The sequence below is a fragment of the Talpa europaea genome, assembly GCF_964194135.1.
Source record: "Talpa europaea genome assembly, chromosome: 8".
In the NCBI taxonomy this organism is placed as follows: Eukaryota; Metazoa; Chordata; class Mammalia; order Eulipotyphla; family Talpidae; genus Talpa; species Talpa europaea.
This window is the reverse complement of record NC_140075.1, coordinates 82,062,754-82,087,684: the sequence shown is the minus strand read 5'-3', so window position 1 is coordinate 82,087,684 and position 24,931 is coordinate 82,062,754. Positions and strand designations below refer to the sequence as shown.

At 40.5% G+C, this 24,931-nt stretch overlaps 2 protein-coding genes across 2 annotated transcripts in view; one reads left to right on the top strand and one right to left on the bottom strand.

The window, feature by feature from the left end:
- PYGL (glycogen phosphorylase L) overlaps positions 1 to 8,636 on the top strand; it is a gene marked incomplete at both ends in the record, with an annotated part of 44,167 nt that extends 35,531 nt beyond the window's left edge. The window contains one exon of the mRNA XM_084241095.1: positions 8,606 to 8,636. Within this exon, the coding sequence (XP_084097221.1) occupies positions 8,606 to 8,636 (31 nt within the window). The remainder of the gene's footprint in view (positions 1 to 8,605) is intronic.
- ABHD12B (abhydrolase domain containing 12B) lies at positions 18 to 23,705 on the bottom strand (the record flags this gene model as incomplete). Its single annotated transcript, XM_084241099.1, has 13 exons — positions 18 to 45; positions 156 to 274; positions 1,255 to 1,333; positions 2,409 to 2,491; positions 7,522 to 7,601; positions 8,593 to 8,630; positions 9,018 to 9,147; positions 9,254 to 9,299; positions 11,946 to 11,976; positions 15,076 to 15,195; positions 17,076 to 17,178; positions 18,147 to 18,274; positions 23,644 to 23,705. The coding sequence occupies 13 exons, from the start codon at positions 23,703 to 23,705 to the stop codon at positions 18 to 20; spliced, it is 1,047 nt and encodes a 348-aa protein (XP_084097225.1).
- Between the last annotated feature and the right edge of the window lie 1,226 nt (positions 23,706 to 24,931).

Genomic DNA, 24,931 nt, shown 5'->3' with positions numbered 1-24,931 from the left:
TCCACTGCTCTCAGACCTCAGGCCCACTGCTTGCTCAGGAAATCTCTGCAGAAAAAGGATCTAAATCAGATCACATTCTTATGGTCTAAATAAGTCAGAGCAGCCCTAATTGCCCTTACAGAAAAGATCATCACGTTTAGCAAAGCAACTCTTACCTCACAGCTGGTAACAGTGCGGGGCTTTTACAAAGAAAATTGTGTTGGAAGCCAGGAGGAAAGATCACCATCTTGACTCTCTCTTTGTTCCTATATGCATTATATGCAATTTCATAGACCTGGAAGGGACAGAAAGACAGAGGCTCAAAAAGACTGACAATCAAAGTCATTGTTTTTCAAATTTTCCAAGAGTCCACAACCAACTTAGGGAGTTAATCTCAGTAAGTCAAAGATGTACTGAACATGGAACATGCAGACCTAAAGATTTCCCTATCCAATGAATGTAGCAATGGGATGAACAAAGTAAATGGAAAGTAAGTTGTAAAAATAGCTCTAGAAAATAAATTGTTGAGGCACCACATCCCCATTTGGGAGCCTCAACAATGAGAGAATCCAATGCTGCACAACTAATATGGAACTGATAGAATCTTGTCCCTCCCCTGCCCATACCTTGGTGCAAGGGGATCTACAGCGGAATTGCTGTAGATCCACTCTACTCATTTAAAAGAAAAGCATCTGTGGGCCTCCCCTGGTGGTGCAGCGGTTGAGCACTGGCCTGCGAAGCTGCCCGCAGCCTCTGCAGCGCCGGTTCGATCCCCTGCCACTGGCGAGGGTCCCACATGGTGCGCAGACCTCTCCTGCCACACCCGCTACTCCCCTCAGCAGTGTACTTCGGTCCTTCTGCCTGCTCTGCTCCCCGCTCTGGCTCTGGTGAATTCTCTCACCCTCCCGCGCTTCTGACTGTACCCAGTGCTTGTATAAATAAATAAATAAATAAATAAATAAATAAATAAATAAATAAATAACTCATTAGAAAAAAAAAAAAAGAAAAGAAAAGCATCTGCATCCCTATTTACAGAGCTAGTATAGAACATGGAAGTTCCTATAGCAGTCTAATCCAACTCCAATTCCAATGAACAGCCCTAGACAAGGAGCCAGGCACCCCACAACCCTCCTCTTAGCTAAGTAGCATAGGACACTGATGCTTTTACACCAGGCTATTTAGGCTCTCTTTTAGATACTCATTAAAGTTTGACTGGGTGAGAAAAAGGTGAAATGCATAGAGTATATTTCTGCCAGCAATAAGCTTTTAGCTTACCTGTTTTCCAAACTCCAAAGGCACTGTCTTATCGTCCTCACAGTGTAGGATGAGAAGGGGAGAAGACAAGAATTTAACACTAAGGACAAATGGAGGAAAGGTGTTCAGTTCAAGAATTACACATTGGGATTGCTCCTATTTTAAAATTTTAACAAAACTTGAGGTTTGCCCAAAATACAAGAATTCTATGTCCTTCCCTCTCAGGAACAACTTCATCTATAATAAACTTCATGTAGTAACATTTTTTTTTGTGCAGACAGGTTTCCCTCTCTTCTGTTTACTCATACAATTTAATTAGGCATTTACCTTAATTTACTTCTATGTGATATTTTCAAATAATGAAGGAAAACATTGAAACTGAATTTGTACAAAATTAGAATTTCATCTTTTTCCACCTTATTTCTCAATCTGACTATTTCCATTAAAACTACAAAAGAACACAAAATAATTCATAATCCAAAAATAACAAGAATTACCATGGAACCAAAAATAACACTTTATAGCAATGTGTTTACTTTTCCAATCAATGTTCATAAGGGACATACAATTAACACATTTGATTAGCTTCCTGGTCAACCTGGTCATTTAAAAAGCCTATGTGGCATGAAGAATGATTTGTTCCCACTCTCAGAACTTTCTGAACCAATATTTCCCTCCCCCACGACTTCTGACACCCATTCATCCCTAACACAGTGACACCACTACTACTGAGATTGTTAGAACCATCCACTGTGTTGAAATAGGGGGAAAAAGCTGTAACAGCCTATTTGGGGAGCATTCTTAAGATTCTCCAGCTGTAAGAGGCTAATTTGCCAAATTCCATTCATTGGAATTGCAGTCCGATTAGTAGACCTAACTACAAGGGGAATAAGGTCGAGAAGTCAGGGATCCCCAAGAAATGTCAGCTAGCCCATAGAGGAACTTCAAAAGGTACTAAATCTACAACTCCCTTTGTGACTTCAGACAAATTATTGAATTGCTGAAGTTATCAAATTAGACATGAAGAAAATACTGAAAATTCTTAGATACCTTACTCCAAATGCTAGAGCCCATCTAAGAATGCTATTTGCTGCTCACCTCCCCATCCAAGTGATAGTTAACCACCACATCCTCCAGACATAGTAATACTGAGTATCATTTCATCATTATCTTACTTTTCATCATTAGGGAAGACTATTTTGTCTTCTTTCAGGGCATCCTTAATTGTGCGTAAAAATCCTGGAAGTTTCCGGTAAATCTATTTTTCACAAAGGAAAAAAAATTAAAACTTAGCCTATAAATGTGTCATTTTGTTATAGTTTCCCACTCTGAATTGTGGTAATATAAAGAGGAGTGACTTTCTAAATAAACTTTTTTAAAAATAAAACTTATAATTTTAAAGTAATTCATGTCATTGTAGGGAATTTGGAAAATACAGGAAGGAAAAAAGAAGAAACAAACCACACATTATTCCATCATCCATAGACAATCACTGTCAACATTTTGTTGTTCTAACTTCCTATCTTTCTTTAAAATGCAAATAATACCACTAATTCTATTCATACTTGTAAAGAACAATGATATGAATAATATTAACATTGCTTCTCTAGTGAACATAATTAACTCTTTAGTTGAGGAACCAAAAATTCTGATTAGTCAAAAATACTAATGAAATTATCCAAGACTCAGTTTGTTGATTTTATAGAATTTGAACATTGTAAATTCTGTTGAATATGATTTGATATAATATCATAATGCTTTAAAAGGCATTTAGGATTTAACAATGACCACAGGATTCCAAATACAACGATTTTCATTCTAAGCATACTGAATTTCCTTTAATGGCAAATTAAAGGAAATGCTGGCTCCATACAGTTTTACCTCCTGTCTCTCACCCTGTTCCAGGTTACCATCAGGCCCTGTGCCTTCTGCTCTAAGAACATACTATGAAAAGTCAGCTTATTCAGCTTCTGTCTTGTATCTGCCACTCCAGGAAGTATATAAACTTCATAGGAGGCTGAACCACAACTTTCTTATTCTCTATAATAATCATAGAACCCGGAAACATTCCTGATATCCAAAGGAGACTAGATATTTACTAAACATGGAACGAATCTATTTTGCAAATATCCCTGGAGTACACTTTAAGCTATTATATGTCATTTTCATCTGAACATGACTGAATTTCATTCAGATTTTATTCCTTGGGATAAATATGCCAAGAGGAAGACCAGCAAAGTATTGCATATACTTCTCCGTTGTGCCTGAGAAAGGGTAGAAGTGCAATGATTTTGCCAGGGAAGGAAACAGGTATAGAAGAGGTAAGCTGAGGTAAGCCAGTAAATACTAACTTCAGTTTCATAGTTTGAGAAAGAGAAAAATTAAGTTTATCACTCCTTAATGAATGTGGAGAAATAAGGGTTAGTGATTATTGCCCAGAGCTAGGTCATCTGTCTCCCAATATGATCTGCAGTAATATGAAGAACAGTAACTTTCTAAATATAATGAGCTTTAAAAAAATGTTTTCCTGATTTTAAAAAGCAAGTCATATCATTGAGGGAAATTTGATATAGTGTAGGTAATTTAGTGGGGGGAATGGATACAGAAGCAATAAATACACAAAAACAAACTCTGCTTCACCATTTTGGCTTAGGCATGCTGATTCCAAGAAACTGTTTCTTATGTTTTTCTGCCTGATATTTTCTGCCTGGTCTCAGAGCAAATGATCTGCATTCAGGTACGGTCAGTACACTGGAGATCTTCTTTTCTTCGCCTACCCCCCTCTTGCCCACCTAAGGGCATGACTTTTTGTTTTGCCTTCTTTTTTTGTCTTCTGACTTCACCATCCTTGAAATTAGGATTCCACTGAGGAAAAGTCAATAAGAGAAGCCCTTCAGCAATTCATTTCAAATTCTGAAGGAGTATAAAGAAGGTAGGCTCCAGTCAATCCAGTCCCATTACTCCTCATGCCTCAACAGCCAGGGATGCCCTGGAGACCGAGAGGTCATACCATCCCCTCCAGCCCAGATGTAGCAGTGGGCTCCTAATTGGTCTCCCTGACATTTCTCAATTCTAAATAACTCCAAATATTCTTAAAATAGCAATTATATGAAACCGGCTATTACAAACTTTGGGAATGCCACACTATTTACTTAAAAAAATAAAAATACTCCTAGCTTGGCCACAAGCCCATCCACATCTGGCCACAATCTTTCATTCTGAAGGCTGCTCACCTCCAAGCTGCCAGCCTAGAGTTAGAAGACACAGGATTGAATCCCATTTTCTCTTCTTATAATGTGTGTGGTGATTGGGCAAAGCACTAAGTCTCCATTTCCTTCAGCTCTAACTGAGGAAAAGATGCCAAACTCACAGAGTGGTAGTATTTGAAGCTGGGTATCAAAAGACATTATATGGAAGCCCTAATGACTCAGATATTTTATAACAATAATGACCCCGTGGCAAACAGGGACCTTGTTCACATTCTCGCCTCCTCCTTATTTCCTAACTGCTTTCCCTCACCTTCAAGATAGGAGCTTGGAGTCTATCAATGTGTGTCTTCATTGACCAGAACTGCAGGTAAGACCTCTCTTTCCAGAATTCCCCTTACCTGAAATTATTCTGCTGGATCCTGCCCTAACACTTACTTTATACTTTGTAATAAAAAGAGTGGGGAAAGGAAACATATTTGTTGAGGACCCACTAGCAACTGTGTCAGATTATTTTACTTAATGTAGTCACCATAACAACTGAATGCAGTATGCAATAAAAAATTGGAAAACTCAGAGAAGGAAAGTAACTCAACTAGGTCATAATCAGCTAGTGGGCAGAAGTCACATTTGAACCCAAATATGTTTGGTTCCATAGCCCATGCTCTTTTTCCACTACATCATGTTACCTTCCTGTTCTGGGTACAAAAATTGATTCATTTGATTCCAAAGTGATAAGTGGAAATCCCTGTCATTAATTTATATCCCCCATTAGTTTTTTATCTTCCCAACTAGACAGGAATCTTCTTGGGGGAAGGACCCATGCTTTTACTACATTTTCATGTCTCATGTCATCTACACATTCTTATTATTGACATCTGCTCAGGGTTCTGGCACTCCACTGATAATAAAAGTAGTTCATGGCCATTGAATGCTTATTCTATACCAAGCAATATAGTACATGCTTTTCATATATTACCTATTTAATTGTCACCATTATCTTGAATAGACTATTACACCATTTTACAGATGAGGCAGTTGAGTCTTTAAACCAATTAATGCAAGATTCCACAGCTGTTAAGTGAATGCCTTGAATCAAACTCACAAACTATGACACCAGAGCCATGGCCATTTTATAGGACTGTTACACTTCCAGACCATCAAAGTGACTATTAAACTAAGGTTTTCTGACAGATGAAATTGATATTTAACACCAAATTTCTCCTTGAAACACAGCTGCCAAGACAGAAAAAGAAAGAAAATAGAAGCAAAAGAACACAGAACATATGGCACAAATGGAAAAGAACACAGTAAGAGAGCAGACTGAAACCTAAATATATCATGATTACATTAGATGCAAACAGACTACTATGATTAACAAACTTTGTCATACAGGGGGGAAAAATCAAATTCCAACTATATGCTGTTTACAAGAGACATACATTAAATGTAAGAATTCAAAACAGTTGAAAGTCAAGGGATACATAATGCAAACTATTAAAAACAAAGGTTTGCTGTCCCCTGACTTCAAACTATATTACAAAACTATAGTAATCAAAAGAGCATGGAATGGAATAAACAGACACACAGATCAATGGACCAGAATTAAGAGCCCAGAAATAAACCCACACATATATGGAGAACTAATTTATACAAAGGTGCTAAGAACAATAGAGAAAATAAAGTTTCATCAATTGTTAGGGTAACTGGACAGCAACATGCAAACAAATGAAACTAGACCACTGCTTTACTGTGTACATAAAAATGCATTCAAAATAGGTTAAATATTTAGATGTAAGACTTAAAATCATAAAATACATAGGTGGTAAGTTCCTTAACACTGACTTACAGGGATTTGACTCCAAAGACAAGGGAAACAAAAGCAAAAATAAACAACTAGAATAAAATAAACATCAACCTAAAAATGTTTCTGCTCAACAAAAGCAACCATTATCTAAATGAAAAGGTAACCTACTGAGTGGGAGGAGATATTTGCAAGTCATTCATCTTACATACCTACAAGTTAGTGAATTTATTAGTAATTTACTAGAATAATATAAATGGTTAATGTTATACAAAAAGTATTCCATTAATGATTAATTTAAATAAATATTCAATTGTCTGGAACCAATTAAAAATATTTCACTTACTAAATCTTAAATTACTCAGCATTTGGTATCTTAGATGTTTAAGGGGATTCCTATATTGAGTTGGAGCTTAGATAATACAGGCATTTTTAAGATTATATGATTCTGTGAACTAGTTGTCCCAGGGAGTAATGACCTACCTTTTCCTGAAATGGTTTAGCAAATTCCAAAAAGTTCTATGATGACTTATTGTACAAAAGATTGCAGAGTAGACTGTTGAATTAAATTAATACCCCTAAGATATCTTCCAACATTAAACGACAATTTAAAAATTTGGACCATTTAGCTCCCTTTGAGAATTCCACATCTATCTCTATGTAAATAAATAAAAATTTCCATCTCTCTCATGCAAAAAAAAAAATGCCAATATTTATGTGGAGGTCTGACTATCACATTAAGATAATCTATACAACACTTTTAAAACTATATCTTGTGGCCCTATTCTTTAACTTCTTGGAAAAAATTTGTCTTTTCTCTGGAATTGGGCAAAATCATTTGGCAGCATCCTTGAATTCTCTAGAGACTTTCTTAACATAAAATCATGAAAATGTATGAAAGTTGTATGGCTGACATTCATAGAACTAAAAATGATGTATAAGAGGTATGTTTTCTTTACTTTACTTTAAAAAATAATTGTAATAATTAAACCTAAGTCTGGTGTATTACAAAATTGTAAAAGATAAGAGGTACAGTGAATGGGGATAAAAGGCTTTGGCACTTAATAGACCACTCAATCTATTAGAAGAAAATAAAAAGACTAACAAATCCAAAAGTCCTTGTATCCCTATTGAATAGCAACTGTCAACCTATTTCAGGTTAATCTCAGATTAGGATAATTTAGAAACAACACTAACTAAGAAAAAGAATATGGTTAATAAACACATATGTCATGAGCTTATACACTGACATCTTTTGAAGGTGGATCACAGACTCACCTTTAACAAAGGATAATTGATAGTTTCAACCCACATGTTGGTAAACGGAGCTTCCAAGACAATAGCATCCACTGGGAATCCTTGAAAATAAAAATAATCCCCTTATAATATTTAAATATCACCATCTCTAGGTAAGGGATCCTCAAGGCTTTGTACATGAATTATCTGCATCAAAATCATTTACGATGTTTATTAATAATGCAAATTCCTGGACACCACACCAGACATAATGAGTCAGAGTGTCTGAATTTCAGGAGGTGGAGGGTTGAGAATGTGCATTTTCAACAAGCTTCCGCCACCCAAGAGATCCTATTCACATGATAGTTAAAGACCACTACCTTCCAAAATGCAATCAGATTTTCATGACATGGATAATTTAAGAAAGCAAAGTACTACAGGAAGGGATAGGGTTCTTCAGGCCTTCTGTTAAGAATGTGCCAGGAGCTGGCTAGTTTTTAACCCACAATCCCATTGAGAACAAATAGAAAATGTGTGTTGGAAGGATATATTTGTGCCCATGTATGTGTGCATGTACCTGTTTGAAAGCATCTGAGAGCTACTAAATCAGTGAGACTTCATAGAGTTAATACCAAAGCAAATCAGCCAAGAGATTTCCAGTCACCCTTCTCTTCAAAGTCACTAAAACTTTGAAAGCAACAGTGTGGCTGCAAGGCTTACTGTTAGACAAAACAGAACTTTCAGCATTCTCACAGGACCAAAAGGAAACAACTTAGAGCTTATGCTCTGAAAAAGCAGTAAATTTCTCAGGTTTTGTGTTGTCACCTGAAAGGACAATGCATTGGGAGTCATGGTGAACTAGAAACAGGCCAACTCTCACAAAAGCATTTCACAATAAGGATTCATTCAAAGATAATTTTAACCCTTTAGTATTTATTTTCAATTTCAAACATTAAAAAGTAGCTATTGTTTTATATTAGAGAGAAAAAGTTTGTCACACTATCAAAAGCTGTCTGAAGTTGGGGTGCTTTAGGTATTTCAGTGTTCAAAGTGTCACTTTTTCTTTTCTCGCTTCCAGCCAAGAAATTTTACCATGTAAGCATCATATAGTACCTTTCTCTTCTAGTACTCTGGCAGCATTTGTTGCAACTCTGTAAAGCAATGAAGATTAGTACACATGTGAAACAGTGACTGAACAGTCAAGTATATAATACAATATGCAACGGCCAGAAAAAGCATCTGATAGAATCACTAGCTTCTCTGGTCACAAAGTGCACAGACACAAAATTTTGCATAGGATTTCAAGGGGCTACATTGGCCCTAAATTAAAAATCCTTTTCTTTAAAACTCTCAAGGAGTGTTCTGGAATGGGCTTCAGGCAGGCACAAAGATGGCGAGTTCTCAAGCCAAATGTGGGATGTGAAAGAGACTAGAGATGAGTCCCTGTCTCCTAGCTGAGCACTCCTTCCACTGCTTCCTGCTGCCTTTGATGATCCACAAAACCACAAGCACCCATCACCCCTACTGACCCCACTTACCCTGTACCCAGAGAGTGGCCCCAGAGACACACGGGTGTGGTACCACTTCTTGCCTTGGTCCACTCATAGACACAGATAGCATCTGTAGTCAGTCCCTCCTCTGTGGGTCTACCTGTAGAGTCGCCAAACCCTGGCAGCAAGGAAAAGCGAGCACACTGTCACTACCTCCACAATGAGGGGTCATCAAAAGCTTCCTGCTTCTCGAAAAATCTTTGCTTACTGTTCCTACCACATACCTCTGTAGTCAACAGACAAGACATGAAAACCACCAGCACTCAGCACCTACATGACAAAAGGAGCTGTTATCACTTGAATGAAAAGATATAAGTAGAAAAGGTGGTTTAAAAATTTCCACTCATCTTCACCATATCCATAATCCTAGTGGTGATGATTTAGAGAAAAGATATAATTTTGAAGTCTGGTGTCTGATTTCAAACTTGAGGAGACCAGACTGAATGGGAAAAATGGAAATCAGAGAGCATAGCAGGGCCAAACAGCCAGGGTCACACGTGGCACTGCCTCTTAGCATCTTTGTGACCTTGGGTGCAGTACTTAACATTTAAATATGTAAATATATTCTGAAAAGTGAGAAACAGTAAAAGCTACCTTCAAGGCTGCTGGAGAATTACATAAGATGGCCTATTATTGTATCTGATTACATAGTAAATGTCTTTTTAAGACATCTATTCAAGTCTCTTGATAATAAGAATTCTTTGCAGAGTTGAAGGAGCAAAAATGGAAAGATGTTTTTGTTAAATGTGAATAGAAAAGAGTTAATATCAATCAAAAATAATGACCCAATTATATATAAGACCATTACCAAGCTGTGAGTAGATAAATGAGGAAAAAATATGAAAACATTCCACTAAATATATTAAATTTACATAGTTAATATAATATTAAATGAAATTCACTCTGTCTACAAGAGTAGACAGAGAAAGGGGGACCAAAATTTACTATGCAGGCACTATTTAATCCTCACAACAGTTCTTACAACTAGGTATTACTCTAATTTTACATCTGAAGAAACTGTGAGACCTGGAAAGTTTTAGTAACTTGTTCAGGGTCACATACATGGTTAGAAATTAACACCTGGGTCTGCTTATGTCTAAGCACTGTGCTTCCATTACTAAAGTGTAGATGTGAGTGGGTGAACCACATGTGGAACTTTTAGATACAAAATTAACTAACAATGAGGAACTAAACTTTTTTATGTCTATTTAAACTACTTTATCTTCAAAAAAGTTGTCCAAGACACAGGGCAATAAAGCTTCCAGGGAACTGCTTCATGGGCTATTCATAGTACTGTAAATCAAAGGTCCACCATGACAATACAATTCAAGAACAAGAGCAACAGATCCTACTCCTAAAATTTATTTTAGGAAAATTTTCCAATACTTAGTTTTCTTTAGTAATACTATTTAAAATTAATTGGGGAGGAGGTGTGAGGAAACATCTATCTGACAGCAGGGGAATAGTTTGGTCAATAAACAATAGTCTACAGATAAAAGGTAAAGTTGGCCTAAAAGTTAGTAACTGTGGTAACTATGGAAAAATGATTATGAAATAGTACTTCAAAGAGTAGAAGATAAAATTATATATAGATATATATAATCATATTACTATGAAAACTTTAGAGATAAAGACTAGTTAAGAATACAAATAAATGAAAAAGCTGTTGGTGATTGAAGTGATTAATGAATGAATGAGAAAGAAGAGGAGGAAGAAGGATGAAAATTGTAACAATAAAAGTGTGTTTTTTAAAAGAAATCACTTATCCAAAGGAGAAAACCAATGACTAAGGATGCTGGGAAAAGATGACTGTGGCATTTGGTATCCAGAACCTACCTGGGCGAAGAAGTCCTATCATACCTTTCCACCCATCCCAACCACCACATTATCTGGCTACTCTTCATACCTACACCTACAACTCTTCCACTTTCTGCACACATAGGAGACAAACGAACATTCTTTATCAAGAATGGGAGGGGGTTATATTTATATATATATATATACATTCTCATGGACATCAGCTTTGCCACCATCCCATATAGGAAGTACAAAGAATAGGTGCTGTTTGGAAAGCAAACCTAAAAATTAATAGACATCATCATCCCAGGTAAGACTGCATGCATCTCACCACTGCTTCTCAAGAGCAGGCTCTGAGAAGGCAGCAGTGGAAGGGAGAGGAAGAAACCAGAGAGGAGCTTCCTATCTGAATGGAGGAGGGAAGCTGAAGACGGACTGTGGGTACTAGGTGGGGCAGGACTCTGGACTCCACTAGTAATGTCAAATCAGAAAAGAGCTCTGAAGTGGGAGCTGCATGTGGAAGGAAAGGTAAATCCTGTGATCAGTAATTGAAAAAGCAGCCCAGTCACCTGCAGCAGAGGTTACTTAAATGGAATGTGGGAGAAGATAAACAGAGGGCTTGCCCAACCAGCTGAGTCACACTAGGAAATTCAGGGGCTGCCCCAACAAACTGTAATCATCTAACAGGTGAGTGAGGAGAGCAAGGTGTTGCCATCATCCCACTTTGCCAGACCTCATATGGGGCTGAAGCCAGAGCCTGAATGAGTTTTTAAAGCACCACATACACACACAAAAAAACACTGTTCTGTAGGAGTGTTTTGCATTGAATACACTCTGAGCCCACCCTCCTGCCCCCAGGGAAAGCAAATAAAAGTGTCATTTGGCTACAAAACTAATAAATTTATGGAAGTATTTTGGGCCTCAGATATGTTCACACCTCTCCCAGGGTCTATGCAGGAAAGGAAGTTGACCTGCGACTCTGGCCCGCAGATACCACAGCCTGTGAAGAGCTGTCAGCAGATAACCAAGCAGAGGGCCTATGGGACCTTACCGCTCTAGCCCAAGACAGAATAGGCAGGGACTTATAAAACTGGAGCCTTGAGGTCTCTTCAAACATACCTTTACTAGCTTAAGTCTGTGAGGAGCTGCCCTGTAGAGAAGGTTAAAAAAGAGAGAGAGAGAACGCAAGAATTAGCAATTATATTTAAGTTCAATAAAAACCATTAGCATGCTGTTGGGATCCAATCTCACACCTTTCTTTTTTAAGTAGAGAAATAAATAACTAGGAAAAAGGAAGTTTCATTTTATTTTTCGGCGTCAGCTGGGGTGAGTGGTGTGTGGGCCACCATTGCCGCTACTGTGTTCCTCCCAACAAGTGCCAGACACCCAGGTAGATCGATAGTGCTTCTCAACCTAAGCATTCGATGAATTACTGGTGAAACACAGGGCAAGCTAGAAATTAGGCAGTTTCAGGGACAGTGCAGGAGGGGACCTCTGAAGAATTTAGGGAGGCTTCAGACATAAGGACAACCAAGGGAAAGTAACCAATTCCACTGGGAAAAACAAACATCTCAACATTGTTAATGCTGGTCCTGTTTTCCTTCGGGTGGTAAAGGGAGGCGGAGATTGGAGAAATGGAGAGTGGTTTAATTTATGGACAACTTAGAAGGGCAGCTGTTTAACTTCAATGCAGGGATGCCCATCCAGAGGACTGGGCCATAAAGATAAAGATGCAACAAATGGGGAAAGAAAAAGCTGTTAGATAAGGAATGTGAAGATCCCCCACTCAGTAGCAAATTACGTGAGACAGACGAGAACTAACCAATCACAAAGAGACTGGTGGAGCTTTAGAATAATGAGGGAAAGAAGGTATATATTCCCTGAGACACGACTCCACTTTGGCTTCCTTGCCCCTCCCAGGCTTGGTTCCCTGGCCTGGGAGTCCCACTTTATTTCTGCTCTTTTTCTCCTCAATAAACTTTTTCTTTCTATAAACAAATCTGCCTCTTCTCGCTTGCTTGCCTGAGCATCTGCGAAGTTCCTGCTGCGGCTTCGTGAGACATCAACCTGTGGGGGTCTAGCGGCTGGGGCTCAGCGCTGCCCTGCAGCCTGGAATCCGTTCCTGGCTGGGAGACTAGGCCTGACAATTCCAGTATCACTGGCAACCCATCTCCTTTCACTTCTACACAGTAAAACTTATTGATAAGAAAAATTTTAGAAGCTAAAGGAAATTTAGTTTCAGAGCATGGTTTTTCAGAACGAGGGATGACACAGTCAATTCACCAAACCAAGTTCTGCCTGTATTCTGTCCACCCTGCTGTTAAGAGCAAGACGAAGTGAAAAACTCACAGCCTTGAAGATACAAGAAACATGTTTTCCCAAAATAATGATATTGTCTGCTCTCTATTGTAGCCACATTAATTAGAGAGAAAAAGAAGTTTCAAAGGGCAGAGAATTCTTTAAAAATCATTTGAATTTTGGGCCTCCCCGGTGGCGCAGCGGTTGAGCGCTGGGTTGCGAAGCTGCCCGCAGCCTCTGCAGCACCGGTTCGATCCCCGGCTGCTCCCCGGCCACCGGCGGAGGGTCCCACATGGCGCGCAGACCTCTCCTGCCGCCCGCTGCTCCCCTCAGCAGTGTACTTCGGTCCTTCTGCCTGCTCTGCTCTGGCTCTGGTGAATTCTCTCACCCTCCCGCGCTTCTGACTGTACCCAGTGCTTGCATAAATAAATAAATAAATAAATAAATAAATAAATAAATAAATAAATAAATAAATAAATAAATAAATCTTTAAAAAAAAAATCATTTGAATTTTGTTTTGGAGTTAAGTTTCTTAAACTTTAGTGGGTCATGGAACACTCTGAACATATGGTTAAAGCTATAGACCCACTTCCCAGAAAAAATGATCCATGCTTCAAATGTTATGTATAATTTTAGGGAGGGGAGGTTCTTGTACACCCTAGGGTTTCTATGAATCCCTAGTATAAAACCAATGGTTTTATCAAAGTTCCTATAACTCCAATTTGGTGTCCTTTTTGCTTAGTACTGCTGAGAGGAAGCTGAGACTTCTGGGCAGGGGAATAGAAGCAAGCTGGAACCAATCAAGAGCCATAAATCTAGCATAAGCTGAGGGCATCTACAGATTCACACAGAGAGGCAAACACAAATGCACTGGTGGTCCTTTTAATAAGAACATTCTAGCACCATGTCGAAGGTTAGCACAATCAGAACAATGTTGAAAAATGTTGAATTTCACAAAAAATCTGTCCATGAGATTCTAAAATGGACACCTCAGGAAGCCCCTTGAGCTAATGCAAGTCTGAAAGAAGCCATCATCATCTGACAGAAAAAGACAGTGAGAAAAAGAGACAGGTGATGGAGCCAAGGGGCAGACTCCAGAGCTGGGCGCTTAGTTTAAAGTGTTCTTCCAGAGACAGATTAGGTCTGTGAGTCTCTGAGGCACATGGTCCTCCCCCATACTGAAGTGTCACAGTCACAATTGATAATCATCACCCACCCCACCCACTGCAATTACACAGGCCACTGACAGCCCTGGCAGCATATCAAAGGACACGGCTGTCCGGAGGCATTCTGTTACCAAGCAAGATTGGGGCTAAGGCCCCAGTGTGGCCGGACAGGATTTAGTCAGCCAGTCCCCAGTACCTATAGTCAGAATTCCAGGTTCTCTCTCCCTTACGGAGACTTCATTTCTGATTAACAGGATTGATACTAAATGAATCTCCACATCGTTCTGTGAAAGGACCAATGATGTGGAAATTGCTCTTTTTCCCCACCTCATGCCCATCCGCTCTCCCAACATTCTTGGATTCTAACCCTCTTTTCAGACCCTCTGATGGTCCAGAGCAACCACTGCCTTTGAAATCAGTTTTTGATGCCCCTATTTGTGTGTGTGTACAGTAAGTATTTACTTAGTTATTTTTGGTGTATAAGGAGTTTATTGAAGAGTAAATTGTTCCATTTGCTTAAAACACAGAGCAATAATTAAATACAATGGCTATTTTGAAAGTCAGTCTCCCTCTCAGTTAAGGATCCATATAGATCTAGAGAATATATAGGATCTATCTAGAATATATGGATTTTTAAAGAGAAACCTGGAGGCAAACACCCTAAAATTTAATTTAAAAAAAGTAGAGGCATGCTTACAGAGTTGAAAACTAAACTCTGCCTTTCACTCCCTCACAGAGCTGAAATATGCTCTCTAAAATAAAAAAGCACAAGCAAAGGTACTGACCTGTGTTCAGCACTGCCGTGAAGATACACAATAATTGGGTTGCCATCACATAGGGCTGCTTCATACCAGCAACGGTCCTTCCCCTTAGCATCTTCCTCCCGGCAGCTGGGAACTGTGTGCCTAAAGAACAAAGATAGGTTTTAACAAACATATACAAAGAGAATTCTCTATCCTTGCCAAGGTCCTCAATGTTCCTCTGTCAGTCAGAAATATGTATATGTACATATTTTAGGTGTAATAAATTGTTTTATAATTTTTATTATATACTTATTAATATATATAATATTACATTATAGATAACACTTTGATACATTTATTATACATAATGTTATATCATGTGTTTTATATTTTAATATTTTATTAATACATAAGTGTATAAATATATTTCTATAAAAGTCTATATTTATATTTTTTATCTGAGTAATATAAACACCTGGTAAAAATGAAAATATAATACCTCAAATGCCTTTTAATGAAAACTACTATGCCCTAACCTGTCTCTCCTAGGCACAGGGACAAGCCCCTTTTAACCACTTACTGTTTTAATTTTTCTAACTCCCATACCCATTCATCTTCCAAGACTGCCATTCTTAGGTGCAGTCCATTGGGTGGAAACATGCAAAAAGATGATAGTTTCCACCTGCCACTGATTTGAATGAAGAGACAAGTGGGAAAATTTTTAATGGGAAGCCAGTTTGAACAGGAGAAAAGACTGTTAGCATGGAACTCCACTATTTCACCCAAAAAACCATGTGAAACCCTGAGTTTTTAAACACCTGTCTGAGCTCCAGTTCTACTACCTTAGGAAAGCAATGAATGAACCCTGAGAAAATATATGCTGCCGTATGACATGTCACAAAGGGACTTGGGCACTGACCCCGTGATGGAAATCTTCAGCCTTCTCAGTCATTCGAAACAGAAAGTCTAACACCAAACCCCAGGGCTTTTGAACTGAGAAGACAGGTAGCTAGAGAAGCTGGTAATGAGCAAAGTTAACTCACAAAACGAAGGACCAACGAAGCAAAAGCAAAGAAAAAAACATTTTCAAATTCCAGCCCCAGCCCCAAACATGGCACAGCACACCTCTCCACCTCTCCTGTCTCATCCACTACTTCCCTCAGCAGCATATTTCAGTAAATCCGCCTGTTCTGCAACCTAGTCTGGTGAATCCTCTCACCCCCACCCTGCACCTCTGGCCCTTACCCCAGTTCTTCTACACAAATAAATAAATCTTAAAAATAAACAAATAAACTCAGATAAAATATAAAACAGAGGCACTGGAAACCTGACAACCAAGAACAGGAAAGTAAAACCAAACAGAAGAAAATATTGAGGTTAGCATAGCAAGAATGCTCATGATTTCATCTGAGCTACATGCCAAGCACTGTACTAAGCTATAAAAACCCACCAACAAAATCTCTCACCTGTAGAAGCTATAATGTTGCAAAGATAGCAAATATTAACTAAACAATTGCATGTTTAATTATGGTGGGAATCAACACTGTAAAGAGTGAGCACAGTAGGCCACCAGAGCATATGCCTAAAATGGGGATGAGGAAAAGCATCCCTGAGACCAAAAGATGAGTAGGCAGTGAGTTAGGCAAAAAGGGAACAGAGGAAGCAAGATAGAAATGTTGCCGACAGAGCACACACTGTGAGGGTGTGGCTTGGTTTGCAAGGAGGTCGGTGGGTCTGAAGGAGGCTGGGAAAGGGTGTGGAAAACGACATGAGAGGGGAGAGGACCAGGACTGCAGACCTGGTGAAAAACCCAAAGCACAAGCCAGCACCTAAAAGACTGTACACTCTAAAGAATTCCTGTAAGGCAAAATCAAACAGATCAGAACTCAGCATCAAGGGAAGGGGGGTGTGGAACAGCTTCAAGGACTTCCGAGGAATACCAAGATGTCCACAGGCAAGCAGCAGCTCCACTCACGCTTGCCAACTGTGGAATGTGAGAGCCACACCCAGCAAGCAACCCAGCATCCAACCATGGCACTCACCAGATTCCCAAAATCACCTTCGGTTCACATCTGATGTAGAAGTTCACTGTGTGAGGCATTGTTGACTCCGGTCTCTTTAAATCCACAAGAAATGGTGCTTTGACTAGAAAGTAGAAATCATTATCAACTCCCAGAATCAAATTACAGGTCTTTTAATCACAATGGAAAAAAAGCACATTAGCCTCGGAATTATCATGTTTCTAAGTGGCAAGCTACTATGCTCAAATCCTAGCCGAATATTTTTATTTTGTAAACTATTAATAGGACAAGCCCACAGAAGACAATTGTGTCCCCTCCCCCATCAAAAAAATATATATAGCTAGATTTTAAAACAGGCTCAATGTGGTGGCTCAGATAGAGTTTACTCAATCCTTATCCTTGTCTCCAGCCAAAGGCAGAGAGATCATTCCCCTCAAAAGGTCAGAAGAACTAGAAGAAAGTAATGCATATTCTGCTACTTTATTCAAGCGTGACTTTTCCCACAATTAGCCAAAAGCCATGCATTGTCCAGGGGCAAGCAACATACATCTAGAGACAAGCAACATACATCTAGAGACAAGCAACATACATCTGGAGACAAGCAGGCGAGAGCGTTACCGTGTGCTGTGTGTTGCACTAACACAGAAAAAAACACGTAGGAAAAAACTTGGGAAAATACGTCCTCTCCTCTTCTTTCCTCTCTGTTTCTCTCTCTCTCTCTCTCTCTCTCTCTCAGTAGGTAAGATGAGCAAGGGAAATAGCAGGGACTGCAGTAAGCAGTATGGTATTCATTTTAACAGCTGATAGGAAGACTGACCTGAATTGAAACACCACCTACACACCATGTTTTTCTGCTTATCCCCAACAGTTAGCAAGAATTCGTGCTAGACCCCAAAGGCTATATTAAATAATTTTCAGACCATTCAGCTCTAGCCACAATTCCATAACTGAATTTTCCACTATGTCACAGCTATAGGGGCAATCAATCCCTTATATGGGAAAAAACATATATATATATATGGAATATATATGTCTGCATGTGTGCATGTATGTATGCATGTATAAGTAAAATCAAAAAAGAGAAATACTTACAAAAATCTACAAAAACTAGCATGTTCATCAGAGGAGGGAAAATGTGTTCTTTTAGTGATTTACTAGTAAAGCTGTTGTACAGAGTGGCAATTTTTCTTCTGAGTGTTGAACAGGACTGTGGAAAGGATCTGCAAGACATTGTGAAGCAAACAAGAGAATCAAAATGAGTCCAAGTTTTGTCTTGGTTTGTTTTTTTTCCTCAAATCAAATTTGAGAGACTAACACCAGAGAACACAGGTAACTTGGTTTGTAAGCAAAATCTTTACAGAACAGTGTGTAATTAGGACAGCTCAGGACTGGGCACTCTGGGAGAGCCAGGTGAGGAAAGCCCTGGGCAGGCCCAACCACCAGCTGCTGAGACCAGGCATGACAGGAAGGGACGTGGATACACCAGGCTTGATCCCTTCATGTAGCCCCACAGAAAGCCAGAGTTGGATCCCCAAGTCATCAGAAACAGGATTCAGAAGTTTAATAGTCACCACTATTTTTAATCATGTCACAATTTGGTTCTCTACATGCTGCTATTAAAGTAGTAAGGAATCTTCACTATTCTGGCTGGGTCTTAGGAAGAAATAAGTCAGTAAGAGAAGACTCCCCCACTTCTGATCTGACACTCTTGAGCAGAGGGAACCGAGAAGCAAGGTGGGAGCAGGGGAGGCTCTGGGAGTGGGCTACAGCAGCACAGGGACCTGGTTAGGTCACAGCAAACCAAAGATGTTGCACATCTTCTTTGCTCTGTTACTCTTCCTGTGACTCAAATTCCCAACGTGGAAGCCTCAACAGAGAAGTTGTGTTTTGTCCACCAGGATCACTAATGCCACCTCTGTCTCTAGCTGCATCATTCAGGATGTCTCCTACCTTGAATGTCTTCTACCTTTGAGAAATGAGGGGTCCACTAGGTCCATATCACCACCTCCTGCTTCAGGTTTTCATCCACATCATGCATTAAATAAATCCCTTTCCCTGCTGTGAGTGGTCAACGTGAAGACTGCTCAGTGTCACCAAATCATGGGGACGGGGAGGGGCCGGAAAGCATCCTTGATATGCTGGTTCCCCTTCCCTGATTCTCTGCTAGATCACAAGCATTTTAGATGATAACTATTATTACCTAAACTTTGTAAAGAGGAGACCGAGACGTTAAGGGACCTGCCCAAGGTCACACAGTGAATGGCAGAGCCATGTGTCCCCAGGTCTGTGTGACCCCAGAGTTCAATGTGAGCTTCCATCAGCTGTCACAGAGCTGGTGGGGTCTACATGCCCCCAGGCATGCAAAACTGAGCCCCAGGAACAAGGCTGGGCTCTGGCAAAATTCACTCTTAGAGGAAGTTGTTTTAGGTTCCCCTTCTCCCACCCCGCCCTCCAACCCCCCTTCGCCCAGGCTCCCTTCTCCTCTCCCTTCCTGCTCCTGTATTCGCAGGAAACCTCTGCACTAAAGACATCAAAGAAAGACCTCTACAAAATTTAGTTCTCCCTCAAGTGTTAGTAAACCACAGTGCTTAGATATGTTTGGAAGAGATGAGAAGGGAGAATATAATGAGTCTCTGATGAATTTCCAGGAGTTCTGCAAGGAGCGGAGGCTGCATGGACCGTGAGGACAGTTCTTCCAACAGATCAGACATGGGCAACTGTCCACTCAGGACATGTGCAAAAAGTAAAGGAAAATGGTGGTTTCCTAATACTTTAAATATCGCCTTCATAAAGGTGGTAGGAAGGAGAGGACATCTGCTTTTAGAGATAGGAATTTAAAACTCAGAGAAATCACTTTGAGCCAAATGGGCAGAAAGGAACACAATCTGAATTCTTTTTGCTTCCTTCCAACTGGCTGGCTCCTGCTTGCTTTCTTCTACCTCTCTGAACTCACGCTACCCTGCCTGTTAGTCTCCCACTAAGTTATCTTTTGAAGGTAGCAGGGTGCTTGGGAAGCAGAGGCAGAGGAGGGAAATATGCTTCTGTTTTTAAAGAATAATTTATACAGGACCTTTCTCTCAAATAGCTCAAGGCCCTTCAGATAGAAGCACTGTAGGAATAGACCAGGGTGACCATACCCCTCAGAGCATCAGTGAGGCACAGTGGCTTCTTTTAACTAGGGGGCTGTCAATTAACTTCCCCTAGATCAGTAGGGGATCAAAAGCCCCCAGCAGCTAATAGACCTTATTTGAGCAGAGGATGCAGTTTTAGCCCTACCGGCAGTAACGGCCAGACACATCAAACAGCCACCTTGAAGCCTCGGTGTTCTTTTGCTTGTCCTTTGATCAGGCCTGGCTGCAAGGGGATAGCATCCCACAGGGGCCACCGAACCTCACTGGATGATCCTCATTGGTGAAACTGGCTGAAGCCTGGGCTGCTGCAGGGTGAATCATCCATGCTTTTTGTATGGAAGTAGCAGCTTTGGGAAGTCCAACTCTACCAACATTTGGCAAGACAACTGTTTCAAATATTAAGACATGTTGCTGCACACCTATCCTATGTGTCTATTTATTCGTCCTGTATGCACTGATCACCAAGCACCAAGTTCCGTCTGGGTTCTCCTGCCTTCTCTCCTCCCAGCCAAATCGTCCTCTTCCTGCACACCCACTCATGTCTTTGCGTGATCAGTCTCCCTAGACACAGTGACCTTTTTTATCTTTCCACCCCTCCCACTAATTATAAACAGGGCCTCAGTTTGAGCTTTAATTGCTCTTTGATTGTTTTCCCACTATCAGTCCTGTCTTTCTAAGAACCACGTGGCCGTGGCATATAATGCTTCTATCACATTCCAATCTCTCTAACACAGGATTGATCTCCAAAAATATTTGCTGAGCAGCAAATTGGGAATTGAAGGAAACATGTATATCTTTCATAAGGGAGAAGGTAGTAATCCTTATTGGTAGCTTTGGGGGAGAAGGGTTTCATTTTTTTTTAATTAGTAGTACAGTAAGAAATTAACCCTATCAATTTCCAGTATTTTTGCCTGTTTTTATTTATCACTGTTTGCTCAGGGCCTAGACCAGAGCCCAAGAGAGAGCAGATGACCAACACTATGGGAAAATGAACAAATTTATCAACTCACTTGTGGGAGTTTTTAAAGCACTATTTAGAATTGTAAAGTCTTGGGGTGACAGAGGGAGGAAAAAAGGGGAAAACAGCCCTTGGGCTTCCCCCGGCATCTTTCCTAAGCACATTTTCAATTTTTCATATCAAAGAAAACCCCCGTTGCAAGTGGAGTTTTACTGTCTTGGGCCCTTCCACCTTACACAGCAGCTACATCTGATTAAACTTTGGTAAAATAAATTTTAAAAATTAAATTTTTGTAAAATAAGCTCCTCACAGCAATAAAAATAATCCCTGAAAATATTACATAATTAAGTGTGCTCCTAGAGTCACACAACATATTACAATAGATCTAGTGCCACAATCAGTTGCAGTTCCATGTACACTAACTAGCATGCTTCCAAGAAACAAATGGAATCAGGAAGCTGCATATATGTCTGTGCCTCTGCCTTAGCATGTTCTAAATTGCATCAGTTATTTTCTGCTCCGATAAAGTGATGCACTGGTGTTCTATTCTTTCAGAAAGCATCTCTTAAGAGCATCTCTCACCAATGAGTAAGGTAAGTAATAGGGGGTTCCCAACTCCCCATCTTCCTATCCATTATCGAAAAAAAAATAGGTTGTTCTCTAAGAGAGTGAACTGCATCTTGGATTCTCCCCTTAATAAATGTTCTTACTGCCAAATAAATGTTAAATAATCAGCCATCAACTCTACAGAAAACAAAAAAGAGAAAGGCAATAAATACCAGCTTTCTGAGAACCACCATAATCCAGGGATGTAAGGGCTGGGAATGTGAAGTTTGAAAAGTGCTGTCCATCGGGGTATTGTGACAGGTGTTCAGACACAGCATGGAAGGGCCTGTGGGTCTGCAGTGCTGAGGGGAGTAGAGCTACTCTCTGCCCCCTGCCCTGAGCTAATGAAAGCTCAGAAGGGAAATCAGAGTTTGTCTTCATCACTCAGACATTCTGAAGTGAAGTCTCCTATGTCTATATATGATTCCTGAATATTCTGTAATCAGCAAAAATTAAAACAAATGGATAGAAAGCAGGTTTTAAAAAAATGCCAATACTGGGCCTCCCCGGTGGCGCAGCGGTTGAGCATTGGGTTGTGAAGCTGCCCGCGGCCTCTGCAGCGCCGGTTCGATCCCCGGCTGCTCCCCTGCCACCGGAGGAGGGTCCCGCATGGCGTGCAGACCTCTCCTGCCGCCCGCTGCTCCCCTCAGCAGTGTACTTCGGTCCTTCCGCCTGCTCTGCTCCCCGCTCTGGCTCTGGTGAATTCTCTCACCCTCCCGCGCTTCTGACTATACCCAGTGCTTGTATAAATAAATAAAAATAAATCTTTTAAAAAAATTTTTTAAAAATGCCAATACCTTCCCACACTAACAAAACTAAACAAGATAATTGAGTTTCCTGTATTCAGGGTTTCCAACCAATTCCTGGCTTCAATGCCACAAAGACTGACAATGCTTTGCTGGCTGATTCAGGTAGTTTAACATTACTGTTTCAGCTAAGGATTAATGGGAGGAAGAAAATACAAAACCCACTAACACAGACATTTCAGATTTAAACAATATAAGAATTTGGCACAAGAACTGGGAACAAGCAAGTGCCTGGATAAAGATGTGGCATATGCACACAATGGAATACTCTTCAGCTTTATATTAAAGAAAGAAAACATGAAATCCCTCCATTTGCAACAATATGGATGGACCTCAAGGGGATTATGCTTAGTGAAATAAGACAGACAGACACAGTATCATTTCACTCATGTGTGGTATAGAGAACTAAAAGATGAACAAAATAAAACTAAAACTTTTGAACTATAAGAACATTAGTGGTTATTGGAAGGGGAAGTCAGGAAAAAGGACACTAGTGACCCACAGATTTGAACTTTCAGCAGTGAACTTAATGTAATATACACATATTGATTCTCAAAGATGTACACCATAAACTTACATAGTGATATAATGGAATGTCATTTCAATTAAAAATAAAATGAAATAGGAGTGAATATGGCACAGGCAATGCTAGGTATGGTTTCAATGACCTATATGCATCTTTCAGGAGGTGAGTTCTTTATGGGCATGCCAGAGAGTTCACATTCAGGTAACAGGCTCAGATTCTTTTCCATCCACACAGATAGGCCCTAACCTCAGATCATCCAAGAGTGCAACAGACATTGTTATTGTCACCATTCTTGGCATTTTTTAACGTGTCCTACATGTTAGTAAAATGGGCAGGGCAGAATTCTACAGGAACCTGAACCATCTCTCTGGAATATCTATTTCAGTTCCAAAGGGATTTAAGTGCCTAAAAATCAAAACACGCAGGTAGGATAAAGCTGTCGGAAGAGCCCTGGGGCTACCGAGCGGGTCTGATCACAGATCTCCTGCTGTGCCCTCCCGCGCACAACCTGGAGGGGGTGGGGGTGGGTTAGCCCGGTTGCCGTCCTGCGCAGAGCACTCACCGCAGGTTCCTCCGCACCATGTCCCACCACTCGGCCGCGTAGTCCTCCGTGTCCGCCTCCATCCTGCGCCTGGTCCCGAAGCCGCCGCCGTGGGACCTGCGGCCGGGACTTTACTGGTCCCTCCCCGCCGCCTGGCCCGCCCTACTCCCCCGCGCGGGGCGGCCACCGCGGGGCCCTGCGGGCAGGTGCGCAGGAGGGACCAGGCGCCGAGGATGGGGAGCCCCACCTCGCCTCGGGGTACACTGTGGCCCGGGACTCCGGCTGCCGGTGGCCCTCATATGCAGATATGTTAAGAGTGTTAAAGATACTAGTTTCCTACGCTTATAGAGAGCCAGACAGAATTTTACTGACTTTTTAATTTTAAATTGGTTTCCATTATAAGTGTGTTTGCGTGTGTGTGCACCCAGCGGCCATAAAGTAAAATATATTTCCTGCCATGGTAGTAGTAAGAGAGAAATTTGATAGTGATGGTTTTAGAATATCCTCATGTTGCATATAAACTTTCTGCTATTTTTTTCTTCTTCCTCTTATTTTTCTCTTTTTCTGAAACGTACCCCCACCCAACCCTCCACTACATCCTCCCACTTACACACGCGCACACACACACACACACACACACACACAAGTTATCCTGACCATAGAAAGAATTTCTTTGGCTTCCTTCAGTTGAGTAATGACTTATCTGCCTAAGGAATTATGAATATATCCAAAATTAACATCTTTTTGGTGGCTTGTCTGTTTGGGGAGGGGGTGCAGCATGTAACAGAACCCCACTTCTCCAACAGGAGTTCACACCTTGAAAGGTGTGATTCAGGTTTACACCTGCATTCTCTCTTCCTTGCAAGAGCTCTCCTCATCAAAACTGCTCCCCACATTTGTAGTCCCATAAACCTGAGAGGAGAAAGCAAACATTGTACAAAATGAACAATGATGTTAAATATATATATATATAGATAAATAATTTCTTTTTTTAAAAAAAAATGCTGCTCCCAAGGAAACCCCAGGGTAAATGAGGAAGCTAGGGTGTGAGGTTTGTTTGCAGTTTAAGGCTAAAATGAAGACTTCAATTTGGTGGAGAGGTGCAATTCCCCCAGGGAGGTAATGTGGTCTTAGTGTCTGAGACCTGAGCTGCTTTGAACTTTACCAGTTGGGGGAGAGGGCACAGCAAAGGATGGCCAGCCCCCATAAAGTGGCCAGGAAGCCCTCTGCTTGTGGCTAGTCATGCCAGCCTGGAGGACCGCACCCATACCTTTCAAGAAAGATAGTCTCTTCCAGCACTAAGATATTT